The 21,213-nt window shown below is 47.4% G+C and overlaps 3 protein-coding genes across 4 annotated transcripts in view; 1 reads left to right on the top strand and 2 right to left on the bottom strand.

Annotated features, from left to right (window-relative positions):
• Window positions 1-8,832, bottom strand: part of LOC122694217 — a 233,189-nt gene extending 224,357 nt beyond the window's left edge. Inside the window, exons 1-3 of one of the 2 annotated variants that reach the window (XM_043902659.1) lie at window positions 8,274-8,832; window positions 5,922-6,215; window positions 3,280-5,187 (exon numbers count right to left, since the gene is read on the bottom strand). In XM_043902659.1, coding sequence (XP_043758594.1) covers window positions 5,962-6,215; window positions 8,274-8,670 — 651 coding nt within the window. In that variant the 5' untranslated portion in view covers window positions 8,671-8,832 and the 3' untranslated portion in view covers window positions 3,280-5,187; window positions 5,922-5,961. Of the gene's footprint in view, window positions 1-3,279; window positions 5,188-5,921; window positions 6,216-8,273 lie in introns of those variants that run through there. The other variant, XM_043902660.1, reaches the window with a different exon arrangement.
• Window positions 1-21,213, bottom strand: part of TLR2 (toll like receptor 2) — a 136,162-nt gene that overhangs the window by 14,015 nt on the left and 100,934 nt on the right. The gene's annotated exons all lie outside the window — the stretch shown is intronic.
• SFRP2 (secreted frizzled related protein 2) lies at window positions 9,406-17,988 on the top strand. The gene is made up of 3 exons (XM_043902658.1): window positions 9,406-10,190; window positions 12,549-12,629; window positions 16,806-17,988. The coding sequence occupies exons 1-3, from the start codon at window positions 9,692-9,694 to the stop codon at window positions 17,108-17,110; spliced, it is 885 nt and encodes a 294-aa protein (XP_043758593.1). The 5' UTR covers window positions 9,406-9,691; the 3' UTR covers window positions 17,111-17,988.

Raw genomic sequence — 21,213 nt, 5'->3', positions numbered from 1 at the left:
GGGCATTTTTCCAGACAAATTCTAGTTCAAAAAGATACACGCACCCTTATGTTCATAGCAGCACCATTCGCAATAGCCAAGACGTGGAAACAGCCTAAATATCCACTAACAGATGAATGGACAAAGAAGATATGATATATATAGATAGATAGAATGGAATAATACTCAGCCATAAAAGAGTGAAATAATGTCATTTGCAGCAATGTACATGCAACTAGAGATAATCATACTAAGTGAATTAAATCAGAAAGAGAAAGACAAATACTTCCTAATATCACTTATATGTGGAATCTAAAACATGACACAAATGAGCCTACCTATGAAATTGAAACAGAACAGGCTGATGGTTGCCAAGGGACAGGGGCTGGAAAAGGGATGGAGTGGGAGGTGGGGGTCGGCAGATGCAAGCTTTTACATGTAGAATGGATAAACAACAAGATCCTGCTGTATCACAGAGAACCACATTCAACATCCTATGATAAAGTATAATGGAAAGAATATTTTTAAAGGAATGTATATATATACACATTATACATATATGTATAACTGAACATGTATATATAAATGTATAGCTGAATCACTTTGCTGTACAACAGTAATTAATACAACATTGTAAATCAACTATACTTCAATTTAAAAGAGTGAACATGTTCCTCTCCCAAAAGCATCAATTCATGGAACAGAAACTCTCAACCAGAACTCACCCTCCCCTCATCTTCCCTGCATATCACCCTTGTGGTAGGCAGGACTAAGCCTTCCAAAGATGTTCTCCAAGAAAAGTTCTGGTTCCCAAAGTACATTTCTCTGCACAGAGATATTTGGAATACGTGAATGTGGAAAAGAGCTCAGAAAAAAAGAGCTAAGCCTTCTAAAATTCTAAGAATTCTGCAATTGTTGAGGTTAAGAGAAAAGATCAATTGCTTTTTTTTTTTTCACTGCAAATCTAAAATTCCTCTTTTCAACCAAGTTGATAAGGGAAATATCATTGGGAAATATGAGAAAAACAGTTTCTGAGTTGTGGCCAACCTGTCCAAATGCCAGAAGACATTATGATCAAACTTCTAAGTTGAAAAAAATCTAGACAGTGAGGAGCTTACCCAGACCCATGTTTATCATGACAAGCACAGTTCAGCCACTACAAAAGCCGTGCCACGTACGAGCTGGTAAGAAACCGGAGAGGAAACCTCAGTGCAGAGGAACTCCCTCATGAAACTGAACATGGTCCAAATATTATATTCAAAGGTAACTTACTTTGACATAGATCAGCATTTGTTGACCTATGGAAAGTTGTTACGAACAGTATGCATGTATGATTGCATCTTTATAAAGCTTTGTGTGTATTCATTTTATCTTTAGGAAAGATAGGAAAACAAAATTTCTGTTAGGAAAACAAAATATCTGTTAAGAAAACAAAATTTACATTTCCTTTTTTTGGTAAATCTGGGCAGTGAAGTTAAAAGATTTCCACTTTCCTTTTTATAATTCTCTGTGTTGCCTGTATTTTTTACATGTATTACCTTTACAAACCACAGGCATTGGTCAGAGTCGGGGAGCAGTTTATGAGTAAGTTTCATGTTAACTTGATTTAATTTTCAGTTCATTCCTTCAGTCGTCCATTCAGTTGTCTGCTATCGGTTTGGGAAATGCAACTGTGAAAGATACATTATTTATCTGGTGGCTAATGAGAATTTCCCATGTACCTATTATAATTCAGGGCTTTTTTAGACACTGAATATTCTTCTGATAGTAAGCTCATAAACTACACAGAATGCAACCTCCTTTTGTTATTAATAGTTTGAGTTGGTCCTATGTAAGGACAAAGAACATCTGTTCCTCTTAAGATCTTTTACAGGAGGCTTTATAACAAGGTTTATGACTATATTCTGTCACAAAAGGGAACTCAGGTTCTCAAACATGACCCACAGCACATATTTCCCTCTGTGAGAAACTCTGTCATCCTCACAGCTTTTTATCCAAATGCAGTGGGAAAAGTGTTTATCCTCAGAAATAGGTGCCATCTTCACCTTTAAAGTAAGTGGAAGTACAAGGAAGTGGAAATTTTACTTTTACCTACTAATACTAAACCATAAACCCTTTGAAGGTGGGGACCTCTTGATTACTCCCACAGTATGTAGTAGAGGCCCATTAATCTTTTGATTGGACGAATGGAATTAAATCCCAAGGAACTTGAGGAATTCCTTCTTTAAGGTGTTAGGCTGCTAATTACATCATCCATGGTTAAAGAGAAGAACAAGAGTATTTGTCCTGTCTCTGATGACATGGTAACATTCCATGGAAATAATTCAGTGACTACCTGCCCAAGTCTTCCATATACCAGGAGAATATCCTAGGGAATAATAAATTCTCTCACCAAAAATAAAAGAAATCTGTTTTGAAGCAGGGTATAAGCATGACTGATATCCACCCCCACCATTCCACTCTTCCACCACACCCAACTGTTTCGAATGGAATAGTTAACTAGCATGGAGAAGGCAATGGCACCCACTCCAGTACTCTCCCCTGGAGAATCCCATGGACCGAGGAGCCTGGTAGGCTGCAGTGCATGGGGTCGCTAAGAATCAGACACGACTGAGCGACTTCACTTTCACTTTTCACTTTCATGCAATGGAGAACGAAATGGCAACCCACTCCAGTGTTCTTGCCTGGAGAATCCCAGGGACGGGGGAGCCTGGTGGCTGCCGTCTATGGGGTCACACAGAGTCGGACATGGCTGAAGCAACTTAGCAGCAGCAGCAGCAGTAACTAGCATGAGAAGTAGAAGTCTCAATAATACCAAAGAGCATAAAGACATGTTTTCAGTATTTATTCCAGGGGAGAACTGATAAAACACATAATCTTGCTCATTTTGAAGCTCTAATACAAACTTGGACATGGAAAGGGTTCTGAAATAGTACAAATAATAAGCTTTCCTCATAAAAGAACTCTTTTTTCTTTATTTTCTTCCAGGGAAAAACTTGTCATGAATTTCTTTAATTAATTAAGATTTCAAGGAAACTAAGGGAAAACAGCAAAGCTCTGGACAACATGGCTAAGATGATCACTAGACACTCCACAGACTGGCCATCTCTCAAAAACCCAATTTAACATTTGGAAATGTTATTTTTATGTAATATTTCACTCCCCATTGTACCACTGGAGATTTACAGGAAAGGAAAGTGAAGTCGGTCAATCGTGTTTGACTCTTTGAGACCCCATGGACTGTAGCCCACCAGGCTCCTCCATCCATGGTATTTTCCAGGCAAGAGTCCTGGAGTGGGTTGCCATTGCCTTCTCCAGGGGGTCTTCCCGACCCAGGAATCAAACCAGAGTCTCCCACATTGCAGCCGGACGCTTTTCTGAGCCACCAGGGAAGCCCCTGATCACTGGAGATTTACAAGCTATTAAGAAATACTAGGCTTGCTAATGAAATTTTGTTAACAATTCAGTGCTAACAAATTCAGTCAGTGCTGAATCTGTGTATGCTGGATATTGTAGTCTGAAGTTTTAGGTTACACTATCAACCCTAAATCAACTAAAAACAAGTGTTTTTTCTCTAATTTACAGATTTATCATTGTGAATACCTATGACTTACTAAGTATGTCATAAAGGAATGAATCACTCTAATGAGTCTGACAAATGTCTTATTTGGGGAAACATAAAAATCTACCTCATAGAGAAAGACCCTAACAGACAAACACACACAGAGTATGAAAAGGTGTCCCTAAAAGTAATTTCAGTAAGAATGACAAAGGGCCTCTGATTGGGGGATTTGTCCCTGGAAAGATCGTGCATGCGTGCAGGAACTCAGATTCCATCTGTTGCTTTAGCCTCAACAGACTTTATTGTATTGACTTTGTGTCTTATCTGATGGCAATAAATTCCCACCAGAGTGAACACCAGCTTAGCCAGTGACCCCTGCTGTTCAAATCAGACTATGGAGCATGCCTTTCTTAACAGAAACACACTGTGGCTTCTGGGCCGCCCTCTACGAGTGACCTTGGGGTTTTGCACTTTCCATTCAGGATTCCCTAATGTGAGCAATTAAGAGATGCTTCATTCCAAGAGTCTCATCCGCAGTTGCAACACATCAGTGAACGATAAACTACTGGGACCCCAGGAAGAGAGGGGGAAATTGGGAAGAAAGAGACAAGGGAGAGGCAAGGGAAAGTATCCGCAAGGTTCCTTGCAGACCAGCGGTGCTCAGTATTTCTTTAAGTAGGAATATCCAGTGGACTAGGTGTACACTAGCGACACAAATTCCAAGTTTCTGAAGCCCCAAGACCAAGGAATTACTACTGGTCCAGCAAATGTGAGACTTCCTACTGTAAACAAAAAGTTTCTGGGGAGGACACCTGCCCTGAACAGAAACAGAACCTCCTTCCCAGAGGCCCAGCCACTGAAACACCCAGGGCGCTTTTGGTTTCATTGGTTACATTTCTTTGTTTTGATTTTGTTTTGTTGCGTTTTGAGGCAGACCAGGGATGCAAGTAGGACAGACCGTGTGCTAATTCCATTTTTAGAATACCCAAAATGTCTAGACTCATTTCCCCATTGAGGGAAGAAGAGAAGGAAAATGGAAAGTGGTCTCTCCCAGAGCAGTCTCAGTAATGAGCCTCTAGCTGTTCCTGGAAAAAGCAAACAGTCAAACAGCTTCCTCAGTTCATCCCAAGTCGGCTTTCCCCTCGAGGACTGGGGAAGAGCAAGAAAAGGATCTGTTGCATTAGTAGATGATCACTGTAGGTGTAATTGGTTTTTGTTTTTTTTTTTTTTTTGCCATTTTGGAGCGAATGTTTTTCAATCGTTTTCTATGGAGCTCCAAAAGCATCCATCCACAGTGCCTTCAGATTCTCAAAGAACGAGTTCGCTGTACTTGATACCAAGAGACCTCGGGAACCAGGGGTTGCATTGGCTTTGGACCCCCACCCCCAAAACAGAGAGTTCACGCAGATCCCAGCAATTACATGTCTCGCTTCGCGGCCCAGTAGGGCCGGGGGACAACTCCTGTTTCGTCCCCAAAGAACCGTCACCCCGAGCCCTGCGCCAGGGCCCCGGCAGAGCGCCGACCGCAGTCTTGGTCTCCGCCGCCCCTCCAGCTGCCTTCCTCTGCCAGCTCGCCGGGTCAGAGCCTCCCTAGGCCTTTGGCTAGCTCTTGCAGCTCCGATCTGGGGCCCGCTGGCCCCTTAGACCTTAAGGAAAGAGATACGCGCGACAGCTCGGGTTAGCAGTTGGTAAACTGTTCGCTCTCAGCCTTGACTTTTCTTAAAAGGCGAGAGGGAAGGCTTTGCTGTCGCAGACCGGGCCCTCGGTATCGGAAATTCGCCAGTGACCCGCTGGGCTCCAAGCGCGGGAGTCGAGCCGCGGGTACTCGCCCCGCGCGCGTTTGCGCCCGGCCCTTCCCAGTCCGCGGCCGTCGGCGTCCCAACGGTGGGTGCAAGGCAGCCCCAAAGGCGAAAGAACCCAATAATTCCGGTTCCTGCTGCACAATTTTTAAAAAAGAAAACAACGTCACGCCCAACGTATAAAAATATAAAATAGCAAAAAAAAAAAAGAAAGAAAAAAATATATATAAAATAGCTCTCAACTGAGCCAACTAAGGAAAGGAAGGCGATTCGCAACCCTCAAGGGGAAACCATCTGTTTTGGAAATGGCGCCCCCACGTGGCCGCCGCGAACCCCACCCGGGACCCGGTCCCCGGAGAAGGTGACGTCACCCACACGGCCTGCAGGCGCGCGGCCGAAGCCAAACCTCCGCGCAGCCCCGGACGCCCGATCGGTCCGCGCGCATCCCCACAGCCGCCGGGGCCCCTGCAGCTCCAGCAGCCGGGCCACGAGCTGTGTGACCCGGTTCTGGTTACTTCACCCCTCCGTGCCTCAGTTCCCTCGTGACTACTCATGTTCAAAATGATACGAATCACACCCACCTGCCGAGTGGCAATGAGACTTCCGGGTACGGGGTGGCACTCAGCCGGCCTGTTTAGGGCGTCGGCGCGGGGAGTCCTTTTTCGTGCTTCTCCAGGGCCCTCCGGGCTTGCCCTCTGTAACTGCATTCTTCCCCACTCTCGAATGGGTGTAAGGGCTAAAGTCCCAAGATGCCGTGCATTTTAACAAGGAGAGTCGAAAGCCAAGCTCCCCAGTGTTGAGGAAGAGTGGGTCAGTGGTGTGGACACTGGGGGCAAAGAAGCTTGTTTTGAATTCGAGGTTCCCCTCCACCGGTGCTAGATCAGGAGAAACTAGACGTCGGCTTATTACAAGTATTCGTTCTCCCGCTTCTTGCCCGCACCCCCTCTCGTCCGAACACCTTTACTCTCCTGTCCTCGAGGGGTGGGGTGGGAGGGCTCATTTTCCCGGGTTCCCAGCCGAGGCAGAGCAGACGCAGGGGTCCGGAAGAAAGCCTCCGCCGCCCCTCGCCCCAGGGCAGAAGCTCTGAGCATCAGAGTGAGGGTCCTGCTTGCCCAGAAACTCTTTCAGCCATCACAGGCTGAACCAAGCAGCCGAATTGTTCTAGCAAGACTGACAGGAACTTTTTTTGTGCCTCAACATTCTTCAGTGCCTCGACAACAGAAAACTAGCGGAAAAAGAGTGCCAAGTCCAGAACACGGGGTTGTCCAGGTTCTCAGGCCTACAGCATTAGGGTGGGATGTGGGTGGGTGGGTGTGGCGTGGGTGGGGAGGCCCTCTGAGGAGTGGACATCCACCATTACTTACCCTGAGTTTGGGCGAACAGTTTCCGTTCCTAACACCGACAGCTACTTACCGGACCTCGGAGGAGTGGGTTGTGGATTGGTGAGGAAGGTAACATTGACTCTCCGTGTGAAGAAAAGAAAAGGCTTTGACGTGTTTTTATAAATTGCATGGATAGGAGGAGACCCGTAGGCCCCAGGGACAGCACGGGGCACAGAGGAGTCCGGGGCCCGGAAGGGGCCGCCGGGCTGCCCCCGTGCGCCCCTCTCTGCGGCGGCACAGAGACCCGGGCTGGGGAAGCGCGCCGCCACGGTCACCGAGCGTCCGTGTTCGTGCGTTTTTCACACAAAGGGCAGCGCCCGCGGCCCGGCCTTGCTGAGAGGTTATTCCCCGTTCGCCGGCAATCTGCTTGTCCAGCGAGCTCCACTGGCACGCGCACACGCGCGAGGCCGGGCGCGAACTAGTGGCCGAACGGAGAGGGAGCGGGGCGCCACCCGACGCGGGAGAGGAAACCCGCGAGGGTGAGGTATGGGCGGGGTGGCGGGATGCGCGAAGGGGCCGCGACCCCGGATCCCGCAGGCCGGAGCGCGACGCTAGGCGCGCGGCGATGCAGACCCTCCGGCGGCTCCCGGCGCCCCCTGGCGGCCAGTGTGGCCGCGCGGGCTCCCGAAACAATGCCTCCGACCGCGCGGGCCGAGGGGCGCCTGGGTCTCCAGCCTCTCCCGGGCACTCGGCCGCTCACCGCCCCGAACCACCCCCACTGGCTTCCAGCTCCTTGTTCCCCAGGCTCTTGACCGCCGAGGGCGTCTGAGAAGCGGAGGCGATCCAGGGGAGGGCGTTGGGGCTTGGGGCGGTGGAGGTGGGAGGGCCATCATCCCAGCACCGGGCCCAAGTCCTAACATCTCTTAGAACTGAGGCTTCTAAGTTAAGTTGCTAGGTTCAGTGTGCTTCTATTTTATTAAGGTTTATTTTTTAAAGTACTTTGTACTGGGGAGCGGGGCTTTTAGTTAGACTCGAAAAGACCCTGGGCCCTTCCCGCGGAGGGGAGCCTTTTGCTGCCGCGGCTGGCTCTTCCCCTGCAGAGCACCGGTGCAAAGGAGAAAAGATGCAAGCTGGTCTTTTAGGGACCCAGATGTTTGGGTCAGAATCAAAGGATATTCTCCTTACAGGTGACGATTTTCCTGCTGTATTCACGGCCAGGAGAAAACACTAAGTGGGCTTTCGCCACCCACACATTAACCCCCTCCTCTAAGCAGTGGCGGGAGACTTGGGCCTGGAGGCCGCCAAAGCCAAAGCATCTTCCGGAAGGAGGGAAATAGAGAGGCGAGGAAGGAGCCTACTGATGGTTCTAGGTGGCTGGGAAGGAATAACAATGCGCCCGCCTTCCATATGAAAGAACCGTGGCGGCCCGCTCTCCGGGGATTCTCTCTTTGGACCTGCACCGCCAAACTGCCAGGGGGGCTTAGCGTGTGGAGACCATCAACCAGCCCCAAGCGGAAACTTGGGGCGATTAGGAGAAAGGAGCCCCCCGCCCCCCACACACACACACCTTCCTCCTAAGGCCCCTAGTCCCGGTTACAGCTGTGAACTTACTGTTTGGAGTCCTCCACGAGCTGGAGCCCCCAGCTCCGCGGGCGCACAGACCGACCTCTTGGTTCGCCTCCGTACACCTGGCGCCCTGCACGGTGCCCGCTGGCATTGTGTAGGACGAAGGAGCGACCTCTGCCAAGGCTTCGTGGGTGTCTAGGCAGGGTTTCTTCCTCTGCCCCCTACCCCTTCCCTGCCTGCCCACCTGCTCACTTTCTGCCCGCCCCCTGTGCCCAGCACCAGCCTTCCCAAACTGTACCCTGAAGGCACATAGCCCTGGGTGCCCGCCGCCAGGCACAGAGTGGGTTAGAGCGCGCGGTGCTTTCGGGCCTTGAGTCTTCCGGTTCGTTTCGGAAGGGGAGGCAGGTCTCTTCTCCCAAACCGGGAAATGGTGGGCAGTCATGTGTGATTCTGATGAGACTCTGTAGAGGCGCTTCCACAGTGACAAACTTTTCTAGACTTACCCCCAACACAACACCCCCAACGTTTTATTGACATTTCCCTTTTTCATGCAAAAGTTTTGCTCCGACGACTCTACTTGTATAAATTCTCTGCCTGTGAAAGGGCAGGCGGGAGCGCTCAGCACGGGTGGGCCAGACCGGGACCCGCGGCCGGGGATCCGAGAGGAAAGCAGCCTCGCCGAGCGGCCTCGGGCGGGCCGGACCCTGGCGTGGACTGCGGGCACAAAGAGAGGGCCGGCAGCTGGCTCGCGGCCGCCGGGAATGCAGTTCCGCCCCGCAGCCCCGGGCCCAGCAGAAACTTCAGGCTGGGGTCAGACAACCCCCCGCCCGGGCCTCGCGGGGGGCAGTGCGCGTTCCCTCGGGACTTGGCTACGAGGCCGCCGTTCGCGTCCCTCCATCTCCCGCAGCCCGCTCCCTGCACGCTCACTGTTGGGGCGCCACTGCCAGGCTCTTCTATTTGTTGTTTGTTGTTTACAGCAGTCCTAGCGCGCGCGCTTGGCAGCGTCCTGGGGGGCGGGGAACCGGGGTCGGTGGGGCGCCGCCAGAATTTCCTTCCAGGGAGCGCGTGAGGGGCATTCTCAACGGAAAACCAGACCCCGAGAGCAGTGACCAAGCCTCCTCGGATTACTCTCCGCTGGCTCCTCCCTTCCTCCCCCCCCCACCTCCAGATTTGCATAAAAAAGGCCAAGAAAACTCTGGCGGGGCCCCAGCCGCGGCTCACTCTGCTGCCCCCGGTCGGAGCCCACCTGGAGCTGCGCGCGGGCTTGCAGCGCCGAGCCCAGCGCGGAACACCTCGCCCGCGCAGTCCCCGCGCGCCCGGCGTCTCGGCCCTCGCGTCGCTCGATTTCCAGGCCCCGGAGCCGCGCCAAGCGCTGCGAGCGGACCCGGGAAGAGCTCCGGCCCCCGCCTCCTCGCGCTTCCCCGGCTCGGCTCCCTCCGCCCCCCGGGGGTAGCGCACCCACGATGCCGCAGGGCCCCGGCTCCCTGCTGCTGATCGTCCTCGCCTCGCTCTGCTGCTTGGGCTTTGCGCGCGGGCTCTTCTTCGGCCAGCCCGACTTCTCCTACAAACGCAGCAACTGCAAGCCCATCCCGGCCAACCTGCAGCTGTGCCACGGCATAGAATACCAGAACATGCGGCTGCCCAACCTGCTGGGCCACGAGACCATGAAGGAGGTGCTGGAGCAGGCGGGCGCCTGGATCCCGCTGGTCATGAAGCAGTGCCACCCGGACACCAAGAAGTTCCTGTGTTCTCTCTTCGCGCCCGTTTGCCTCGACGACCTGGACGAAACCATCCAGCCGTGCCACTCGCTCTGCGTGCAGGTGAAGGACCGCTGCGCTCCGGTCATGTCTGCCTTCGGCTTCCCCTGGCCCGACATGCTCGAGTGCGACCGCTTCCCCCAGGACAACGACCTTTGCATCCCCCTCGCTAGCAGCGACCACCTCCTGCCGGCCACCGAGGAAGGTAAGCCCTCCTCCTTACTACACCCCCACCACCAGCTCCACGAAGACCCCCACATCCCGTTGCGTGCCCGCCGGGGTGCCAATCCCAGGCGGGGCAGACGCTCTCCTTGCCCTAATGTGTCAGCGTGACAAAACTGAGATAATCACCTCCGCCGCCACCACCAAAAAAAAATACACACCCAAGTCTTTTATTCCTTTCCCCTGTTATACCACTTGCTCTTTCATAGGAACAGTTGAAAAGGGAGGCGCGGGGCGGGGTAGGGGGGAGCGGAGAAAATGTAGAACTGAAAGAGGTCTTTCCTTTGTAGATACATGCACAATTCTTTTAAAAGATGCTAGCACGGGGGCCGCAACTGAGAGAGTTGAAAGTGGCCCTCCGTGGAGGAGTTGGCCGGTGAGCACCCTGGCCAGAGCACCCTGGCCTGAATCTCACGCAGCACGTTTTTACCACTGGGCAGGATTCTAGACGCAGGGACATTCCCTACAGCCACGATCACCAAAATGTGCAAACAGATAGTCTTTTAAGGCACTCTCTGTTTGCCTTTCAGGCTTTGAAAATAAAAAGTAGAACTGGCTCATGTGTGTTGAAAATTTAGCTTTGGTTCTAAGTGCCCAGGTGTCCAAGAAAGAAGCACAAAGGGAATCTCCAGAACTCATTTTTCTATCACTAATCAGCTTTTATCTTAGGAGTGGTTTTAATTAACTGGAGAAAATCGTGCAAAAGAGTTTCCCAAGTTTTTTTAGAAAACAGAGGGGGAGTTCCTGCGCAAAAATCATCAAAGCAATGAAAACCTCATGGGCTCTTGATATTCTTCCTGAAAGGAAAACATATACAATGTGTCTGAGCTGATTTAGGTCCCCGGGGACAGAAAGGGGGCTTCCTAATCCCTTTCTGGGCTCCAGCAGCATCTCCCTTTCAATCTCTAATTGTTTTCCTACAGCCATCATTAGTTAAAGAAAATGCAAAGTTGCTTAGCAATCTTTCCTGGCAGGCACCATGAGTCTGCAATCATCTTATTGGTTAGATTTATAATTTATTGCAAATGTTTGGCATATTTCAAACATTTGTCCAACATATACCACAGACCAACCAATACAGGTTAGTAACATTTTATATACATTCTTAGAGCTCCTAATTGGAAAAGTTTCATTTTGTTTGAGAGAGGGAAGTTAAGGGCAGTTTTATGTATGTTGCTTTTGTTTTTATTTTTCACAATCTGCACCAACTTTATATACTACATTTCTCAAAAAAAAAAAAAATCATTTCCCCCTTCACAATAAAAGTTTGGATTTTTCAAAATCTGCTCTGCACTTTCTCCACATTGATAAATAACTTCCAAAATAAGTCATGCAGGTTTTCTTTCCTGTGAAAACGCAATTTCATATTAATGAACTTTCATCTAAATTTTAAAGACAGTATTAGTACATTTATAAGTAAGAGAAAATGAATGTTTTCTTCTTTCCCCTTTCCCAAGGAATCAGACTCTTTTAGAAGAGCCGTTAGCCGGGTCTCTCATAATTGAGCTAGTGCACATTCCTGGGTTTGGTCAGACCCCAGAGACAGTTTGCTTCAACTTTCTTTGGCTTCTGGAAAACCTTTGGGTTTTTGTTTGTTTCGGTTTTGTTGTTGTTGTTTTGTCTGTCTGTTTTCAAGCGTCTGAAACAGGCAAAGAGAGCAAAGAAGAAGCTGCACCAGGGAGGAAGACGACAGTGAAGTAAATGCTGCCTAACTTAAGCACAAGCTTGGCAGAAAGCACGAGGTGATGCAGGCCCAGTTAGAGCAGGCTGGAGCTGCTAGCCAGGTGTGCTTCCAAAGGGGAAGCGCTCAGATGTGAGCCTTACCACTAGCCACCTCGCCCAGCTCAGACTTGAAATAACTCCCTCCCCGCCCCCCGGCCCCCCAGAAGCAGCTTGGCTGAAGAGCCAGCAGAGGCCAGGCTGCACTGGTGCCCTGCAGCTGAAAAAGATGATCTTTTGGCCATCGTTGGTGGTTGCTAGTTTTCCAAAATCCTTCAAGGGTCTTTTAGTGTTTTCTCCTCAGAGAGGCCTTGGGGCTAACTTTTTCAGAGACTGTGTCCCAGGAGTGAGAGGAAAAGCAAAGCTACAGCCTGTCTCAGTTACCTGCAGCCGCCACTGGGAACACCCGTACACAGTATGTGGGCATTTTTGCCTGTCAAAAAAAATGGGAGGCATGGGACACTTCCTTAGGCATGAGTGGTCCTTCTTTTATAAATGAGGCAGAGTTAGGGGTCTTACAGGATAATTCTTCTTGCCTGAAGAAGTCCCTGCGAGTGAGTTGTTTACAAATGCCACCTGCTGTTTCCTTTCAAGCAAAGTTACTAATTTTTCACGTTTCTAGCTCCAAAGGTATGTGAAGCCTGCAAAACTAAAAACGAAGATGACAACGACATAATGGAAACTCTTTGTAAAAATGATTTTGGTAAGTAAACACCACCAACAAAAGTTTTATTTTCCAGTACAGCTTAAAGATACAATTCATTAAGATGTTACTATTACTGGATAAAGTGAAAGTCTCTCAGTCGTGTCTGACTCTTTTCGACCCCATGGACTATATAGTCCATGTAATTCTCTAGGCCAGAATACTGGAGTGGGTAGCCTTTCCTTTCTCCAGGGGATCTTCCCAACCCAGGGATCCAACCCAGGTCTCTCGCATTGCAGGAGGATTTTTTACCGGCTGAGCCCCAAGGGCAGCCCTTTACTAGATAAAGTTTGGGTAAAATAGCATCACAGCTCATCTTTCCTTGAGTTAATCATCTAACGGGTTATCTTAGTTTCCTCTCTACATTAACTATCTTGTATTGAATTGTATCTTTTCCTAGGTGAGAGTCATTGCTCTGTTAAGCAATAATCAAATAATGAGAATTGTTCATATCATGAATTTCAAATAGCACATTTTTCACTTCACTTTGGCTTTTTCTTGCCAGCAAGCATAATCCTGGCCGATGTTCTCTTTTAGTCACTTAAACATATGTCCCAGGGATGGAAACATGTAAATATTAGCCTCAGTAAAACAGATTCAAGACATTAAGTTGGCCCCAAATAGAAATTTAGTCCAGTGCCAAACATGATGCTCTGCTTCTCATATTCCACTGTCAGTGAGTATATCCAAGGTACTAGTTAATAATTTGGTGGAAAGAGTTTCCTTGAATTGAAAGGGAAAAAAAGCTAGGAATTGACTTTGGCAAAATCCATGCAAGGTGCTGAGATGACAGAGTGCTCAGGAAATCCCAAGCTCCATGGTGTGCAGATCACTTCCCTTAAGGAAGAAGTCTAAGAGGAAAGAGGAGAATGTCCACCCAGAGCTTCAGCAGCACCTCATCTGAGTCCTCCAGCCTCTGTGGGGAGCGAAGGAGCCAGCTGGACATGAGATCAGCAGTAAATTCAGAGCTGGGTGGCAGAGAGCTTCACCCAGATTCCTGAGACACTCATGCTTTCCCCCCCTTCCAAGAGCAGGCACCTCCTGGTGTGTTTGAAGCGTTGATGCCCTTTAAAAGTATTTATTCAAGCAGAAGGTGGAACTTACTGGTAAACAGATGTGGTCTCTGTCCTAGCAAACAATAACAGACTCTAACAGACCTCTAGGAACACTTTTACACACTCAGCTAAACCCTGGGGACAGAAACCACTCCAGTGCATTGTGTGGAGGAATAACATCCCACCCTCCCCTTACAACTTCCAGCCAGAAGTCTCAGACCTGGCCAGGTCCCCAAAACTCTGGGGACCACCAACCACTGCCCCTTACAACCCCGGGTCACTTCCAGGAAGTGTCGTTGCATAACCTTAGCTGCTCCTAGGACATCCGGAGCTACAGGAGAAGCTTCACACAGCTGAGGAAGGGGAAGAAGAAGACAACTCAGTTTGAGCCACTGCTCCTCAGCAAGAGCCACAAGTGGATGATGGGGTTTCCCATGTCTATACTCAAAGGCAAAAAACTCTCAGAGTAGGAGATGGCCAGGCATGTTGGCAGCAGCAATCCCAAAGCTCCAGAGCCTTACCCAAAACATGGTTCTTAGCTTCCATGCTCAGGATTTAAGGGCAAATTTTTTTAATATAATTTAAATAAAGTTTATATAAAAATGTATATCATTTTATTCTGGCAGCTTATAGCCTTTGCACTAGCTTTAGTACAGATCTCTCTCCTGACTTCCATGATATAGTGAAGCTCCAAAAAAATTGAAATTAGGGCTCAGGCATACGCGCACACACACACACACACACACATCACCTGCTTGCTTAGTGGTTCACCTTACGTAAGATCTCTTTCCTAAAGATTCTGCATCCAGACCTGTGTGAAAAAAGGGGCTGTGTGTGTGTGTGTGTGTGTCTGTTTGTCCCAGTGTTCTCTTTCCTTAGAGGAGAAAGCCTTTCAGAACAACTTGAAGTCATTACACTTAAGATATCACATATGCAGATACCTCACAAGTTTTCTATTTCTTCATGTTCATTTTGTCCCAAGGGGGAGAGTAAACGTAAATTGTATGGGGTGAGTTCTATACTGGTTTATAAGTGGTTTTCCACATTGCCTATGTAGTTTGGGGGAGTAATGAAAGGGTAGAAGGAACAGGGTAGAAATCTGATGTATTTAACTTGAATCATCCATGAAAGTATGACAGTCTCCCCACTGCACTTCTGAAGGATGAGAAAGATGGAGAAGACCTCCTGATTTTAGTTGGGAACATACTGGTGAAGAAAGAAAAGATCAGAACTGCCTGCCTCTGTATGCAATCTTTTGTTGGACCAGACAGTATTGGATTGGCTAAAAACTTCATTCAGATTTGTCTATAACATATTATGGAAAAAACCTGAACAAATTTTTTAGCCAACACAATATCATCACCTCTGCCTTCTACCACACCCTGCATCCCCCCCTCATACCTTCCATCCAGGGCAGGAAAAGTTATTTAAGAGCTTTGATTCCCTATATTTGGTCCCAGCAGAAAACTCAGGGAGGAAACATCAGAAGTTTTCCCATGGTAAGCTCTTACAAAGTCAGTTATTTCATAGCTAGAGAAAGATGCGTCATAAGTCTTCCCTCTGATTAAAAGTGAGGATTTTTCTGGTGTTTTGGGCTCAAGAATGTTTAGTCTGACCAGGCAAAATCCCCCACATGCTCTGTCTGTGCTGTTGATGAGGGTCCCAGGTAGCATGATAATCACTTCTCCCACCATATACCTTCCCCACTCCCAGCCCTTAGGCAGAGCCCATAGGAACGTGTAACATTGCCATGTGACTCATCTCACGATAAACCCTGAGCACCCAGTATTATAACCCAGATGCACCTCAGACAAACAGTGGTTGGCCAAGTCCCAGCACCCTTGATTTACCTGGCTGAGTTTCGGTCGTTTCCTGGTTGACTGGAAAAGCCATACTTAGTAGAATTCCCTTTCTGACAGAGAAAGAAAGAAAGAAATCTCCAGAGCAGAGATTTCTCACCAAAAAACCTCTTCCTCTATTACTAACTTAAACAATGCACTAAACTCCATCAGAGTCAGGAAATCACACCTGCATATAATATATAAGGAACCATCGTTAACACATAGTTGGGCATGTGACTGCACCAGTCAGGACAAGAAATTTGATACTATGGCTGAGATCCCAGTGGTGTTACAGGTGGAGGTTTGGGGACTCGAGTTCTGAGAATTAGGCTTAGCTAGGGCACAGCATAACTGGGTGACCTCTTGTAAATCACTGAATTTCTCTGGATTTCAGATTCTTGGTGTACCAATAAGAGATTTTAGCTAGATGATCCCTTTCCACCTTAAAATTCTATCCCTTCCCTGACTTCATGGAGTCTTGAAATTTAAATCCAGCATGTATGTTTGTAGGGTTTTCTTTCCCAAAGCATACTGTTCATGACTATAAAATGTGTCTTGTATAGTAAACCACTTACTTTGGGTCTTAGCATTCTAATGAGTCTGCATATCCATCTTGGAAGCAGTACATATATGATCTGTAAACGCCTTGGCCTTGGACAGGCAAATGATAGCATATAAGGATGAGGTCTTCAGAAAAACACTTTTACAGCTAAACATGTTGTGCTTTTAAAAAGAGTCTTGGATATTTTTTCTCCAAGTTACTTTACCAAATCAAATGCAGCTGTAAGATCAATTCTCCATCCCTGTAGTCTGTTCTTTAGAAAACAATGATTGTGTGACATAATTTCCTTACAGGTTTGTCCAAAAACCTCTCCGACGTCATAAATTGAGTTTAAGGTTTACAGCCACAGAAGGATCGTGTTTCACCTAAGAGTCAGGCATTTCTTTTCATGGTGCATTTTCCAATAGGGGAAGTCATTTGTCGAGCGCACCCTCCACATGCAGCCTACGTACAGACACAGGAACACAGGGCAAGGAGGGAAAATCAATTGAGTCCACAGGGGCAGTTTTTACAGGATGGTTGGTTTGAAACAAAGTGCCTGGTCAACCCTTTGAGGCTTTAGAAATGGAGCCACCTGCTGCCCTCAGCTCCCAACCCCCTGCCTGCGGCCCCACCACAGTCCCGTCAACTCCAGGGGCTCCTCTTCCCTCTAGCACATGCAGGGGGATTTGTGCCCTCCTCTTCGCTGGTGTGATCCTGCCCCCTCTTGTATTCACAGCACTGAAGATAAAAGTGAAGGAGATCACCTACATCAATAGAGACACCAAAATCATCCTGGAGACCAAGAGCAAGACCATCTACAAGCTGAACGGAGTGTCCGAGAGGGACCTGAAGAAGTCGGTGCTATGGCTCAAAGACAGCCTGCAGTGCACGTGCGAGGAGATGAACGACATCAACGCGCCCTACCTGGTCATGGGGCAGAAGCTCGGTGGGGAGCTGGTCATCACCTCCGTGAAGCGGTGGCAGAAAGGCCAGCGAGAGTTCAAGCGCATCTCCCGCAGCATCCGCAAGCTGCAGTGCTAGTCCCAGGCCGGCCTCGCTGCCGGCCCCTCCCAGGGCCCGCCGACCCTCCCCCGCTGCTCTGGGACCTCAGCGCGGGTTCCCAAGCACACTCCCTCGGCTCTGGCTCCAGCCTGGAGCGGCTTCCCCTGCCTTTTGCACGTTTGCACCCCCAGCATTTCCTGAGTTATAAGGCCCCAGGAGGCCTCAGGAACAGATAGGTGTCTTCACATAAAGGAAAAACCCACCCAAATCTTGTAGAAATATTCCAATTAATAAAATCACAAGGATTTTTATGAAGTTTTTAAAAAGGTCACTTAAGAGCTATTTCAAATAGGTGCAACTGTGACTCTGGCTTGATTTGTTTGGTGGTTTGGTTTGGGTCCGTTTCCACTGAGGTTGCCTTAGCGTGCAAACAGCTTCACTTTTCTGTGTGGCCCGAACTTCCCCTTTCCTCTTGTGGGTCCAAAACCCCGTTGAGATAAAGCTGGCTGTTATCTCAGCACCTCTCTCAGCTGCAGCCTGAAACTCAGCACCTGAATCGTGTAACAAGTCATTTGTCATTTTACATCCCTGTTGGGAACTTAACAACTGTAGCATGTATTGCATTTTGCATTTCCAGGTAGAGTACTTCCATTTATAAAAACCACATTAACCACCGTAGCATGAGTTCTTCAAATAAAAGGCAAAACAGACCAATTTTATGATTGACCCGAGTACTTTAAACTTTGTTTAAAACACTTTTTTACTTAATTTTGCAGATTAAACCATTGTAGCTTACCTGTAATATACATAGTAGTTGACCCCAAAAAGTTGTAAAAATATTGCTTTAACCAACACTGTAAATATTTCAGATAAACATTATATTCTTGTATATAAACTTTACATCCTGTTTTACCAAACCCTGTCTTCTGTCTTATCTTCTTAGTGGGAGGAACTGGGAAGGGAGCTGAATGAGAGTCACCTCCTTCCTCCCGAGGCCCAGCCTCCCTGTGGTTTGAAGTGTCTATTTCCTATGTGACTCAGAAAGCACCTCACCTCTCCACCACCCATCTCCTGGCTCCTGCTTGTGTCTCACACCCCACACAGATTTTACCACTGAAGACTCTGCAGGGAGGCAGAGGTGTGCCTGCTGTGGTCTGGTTTCAGCCATCCAGTGGCAGCTTGGGGGCAACAGAAGCCTGAACCTAAGGTTCATGAGCTTGGCGGTTGTGCTTTTCATTTCTGCAGATTTTTATAATGAAAAAGAGTCACTATTGCAAAAATGTTCATTCTTTCCCCACTTAAACTCTAACCCTCAGATAAACAGAGCCATGGTTTGAAAAGCAGCCATTGAAAGGCAGTGGGTAGGGAGGGGATGGTGAAAAGAGAACAGGAAGATGAGAAGGGCATCCATCCATAAAACATCCATCCAAATGCTTCATTCTTTTATTTTAGGACGCTCCAGAGAAATTCTAGTAAACACATGAAGAAACTAAGGCTCAAAGGGGTTAGGAACCATGGCTAACATGAGACTGATTCAGAGCTGAAATTCAGGCCTTTCAGATGACAAATTCTGTCTTCTGTTCAATCCAGGGTGGATTATAGGAGCAGAGTGCCACATGTCTATTCAACAAATGTGCACTGCACATCTGCTACACGTCTGGCCCCATTCTAAGTGCTGGGGACACATCTATCAGCTCCTTGTCCTTATGGAGCTGACATGACAGAGTAAAAGAGAAACAATCACAATGACATATTTATAACATAAGTTACATGAAATATAAGGACAGGTAATACATGAGATCAACAGTGTCCTCAACAAATCTGAAATTTTGAGTGGTGTTCCTGCGCAGCCTTTATGTGACAGCATTTTGTTGATTTAGTTGAAAAGTTTGCTGCACACACAGTCATGATCTCTCTATAGCGCTTCAAGCTCTGGTGGCACCAAAAGGCAACAGAGCCCCACTTCCTACCTGAGCTGCACAATTCAGGCAGTCTCTTTCCTCGTCTTCTGGGTTACCACTTGACTCTGCTTCTCATCCGAATCTACAGACTCCTAACACCATCCTCTTCCTACAAGGCACCCATGGACTAAATGAGGGACACTCATGATTAAGGCCATGACTCATTGTAAATATTTGAAACCGGAAACTTGGGCCCCTGGGAAAAGCAAGAGAGAGAGAGAGGAGATAAAACACAAAAGAACAGTAGGCAGACGCTTTAGGAATTAGAAAGTGGAAATAGGTACAATGCATCCAAAAGCAGTGGAAAGAAACAACTGGAAGATGCTGACCTATCTGAACGCTCCCTCTCCAATCAAAACAGAAGTCGCCTGCCCATGTTAAAGGACGCAGAGCCTGGCACTCTGGAGAGCTAGTTGTTGCCAGATATTGCCTCCTTAGGTCATGATGTGAGGAGGTAGGCACTCCGGTGCCTGCCTGCCACCTTACATACCTCTCTGTGGATTTCCCAATCCCCCCACACCTCTTGTTCCCATCTTTGTCAAGGCTATGAGCCAACAAGACATGCTTGGAAGAGCACGTAGATTTTTGGTTCATCTTTCATTTTGTTTCATTGTTTTCTTTTGCATGATGATTCAAATATAGATATGTCTCATTTCTTTTTGAAATAATCATGACTGTTGTATTCTTTCTTAGTTTTTCAACTATCAGATTTCTTTTGTAGACAGGTGAAAACATGAATGTTCATCCATTATTGGGGAAGAAAGCAAGGAATCAGAAGACATTGGATTTTTTAGTTTCCTAAGATGATTCATGACCTGTTACTAAACTGCCAAGATATCCCACATAGGAGATCAGAAAAGTTTAAAGATATAAAAGCTACGTATCTACTGCACATGTAATTCCTCCTTTCTACATAATTTGAGAAATGAATTGTTCTACAGGAACACATTTATTTATAAGAGTTGTGGGGCAATATTTCCTAAGTGTCGAAGGTCCTGTCTATGTGCAGTGAAGTTCATAGGGTCAAAAAGGACAAAGGAACCCATTTTATCTAACAGTACCGTCCAGTCTTCATTCTCTATTCTCTTATCAAATGATAATTTGATTTTTTGCCTTTCAAATCTTGCTTACTACTTGGTTTTCAATGTTCTTGATGGGGGAAGGGTCATCTTGGAAAGCAAGTCAAGACATGTGTATTTCAGGGTGCAATCACTGCTTCTGGGTTGTGGAACAATGTGATTTCTGCCCCTGAAACTCACTGCACAAATACAAATTAATTTATTAACTCAGCAAAGATTTTTCTGTGCACCAACTGTCACCATTGATGTATTCACTCAATAGGTGTTGAGTGCTCACCTGCATGCCCAGGTGCAGTTCCAGGTGGTGGATGCACAGTGACCTCCCTCCTTCAGCTTCTAGGCTAGAGTTAGGAATTGTCCTCGGTGCCCTAGAAAGAAAGACGGTTCATCCCCCAAAGGAGCTCTGAATCCAGTGAGGGAGCGAGACATGCAGACAAATCATCCCAACATGCTGTGTTAAAAGGGAGTATAGACAAGCCCAGGGATGGCATAGAGGAGAGAGTGTTTATCATCAGTTTAACGTGTTGACCAATCAACACTGCACAACTACCATGCTGATGGTGATTTCCAGACACTACAAATAAACCTAGCATAAGGCACATTGCCTTTATAATCAATAAATGCCCCATATTCTCAAATTACAAACAAATGAATTCATATTTGGCTCAGAAATAAATAGCCTTCAACATAATAAAATATTTTTGAAGCTGTTCACAAATTGTCCAGAGAATGATGCAGATAAAAAGCTGCTTAAAAAAAAAAAAAAAAAGGTCTATTGATAAAGATAGCAATTAATATAGTATTAGAAGAACAAATCAATGAGTTTAGCTGTCACAAGATGTCCCAGAATACAGTTATAATAATCACTAATTTAACAACCCAGATAGTCCGTTACACTATGAAACGAGCAAAGCATGAGAACTTAGCGTCACTAACTGGCTCCCCAGTAGAAATTCACCTAAAAACCTATGCACTCTCTCATGCATGAACATGCTTTCTTGTTCACCACACACAAATGGAGCTCTGACAGAAAATCTTCTAGTCTAAAACAACTCAGCCGACTAGAAACTACAGTCCTAGTGGCAAGTACCTTGGTGTAGCT

The sequence above is a fragment of the Cervus elaphus genome, chromosome 5 (assembly GCF_910594005.1).
Source record: "Cervus elaphus chromosome 5, mCerEla1.1, whole genome shotgun sequence".
Taxonomy (NCBI): Eukaryota; Metazoa; Chordata; class Mammalia; order Artiodactyla; family Cervidae; genus Cervus; species Cervus elaphus.
The sequence above is the reverse complement of the archived record's forward strand: the minus strand, read 5'-3'. Positions and strand labels throughout refer to the sequence as shown.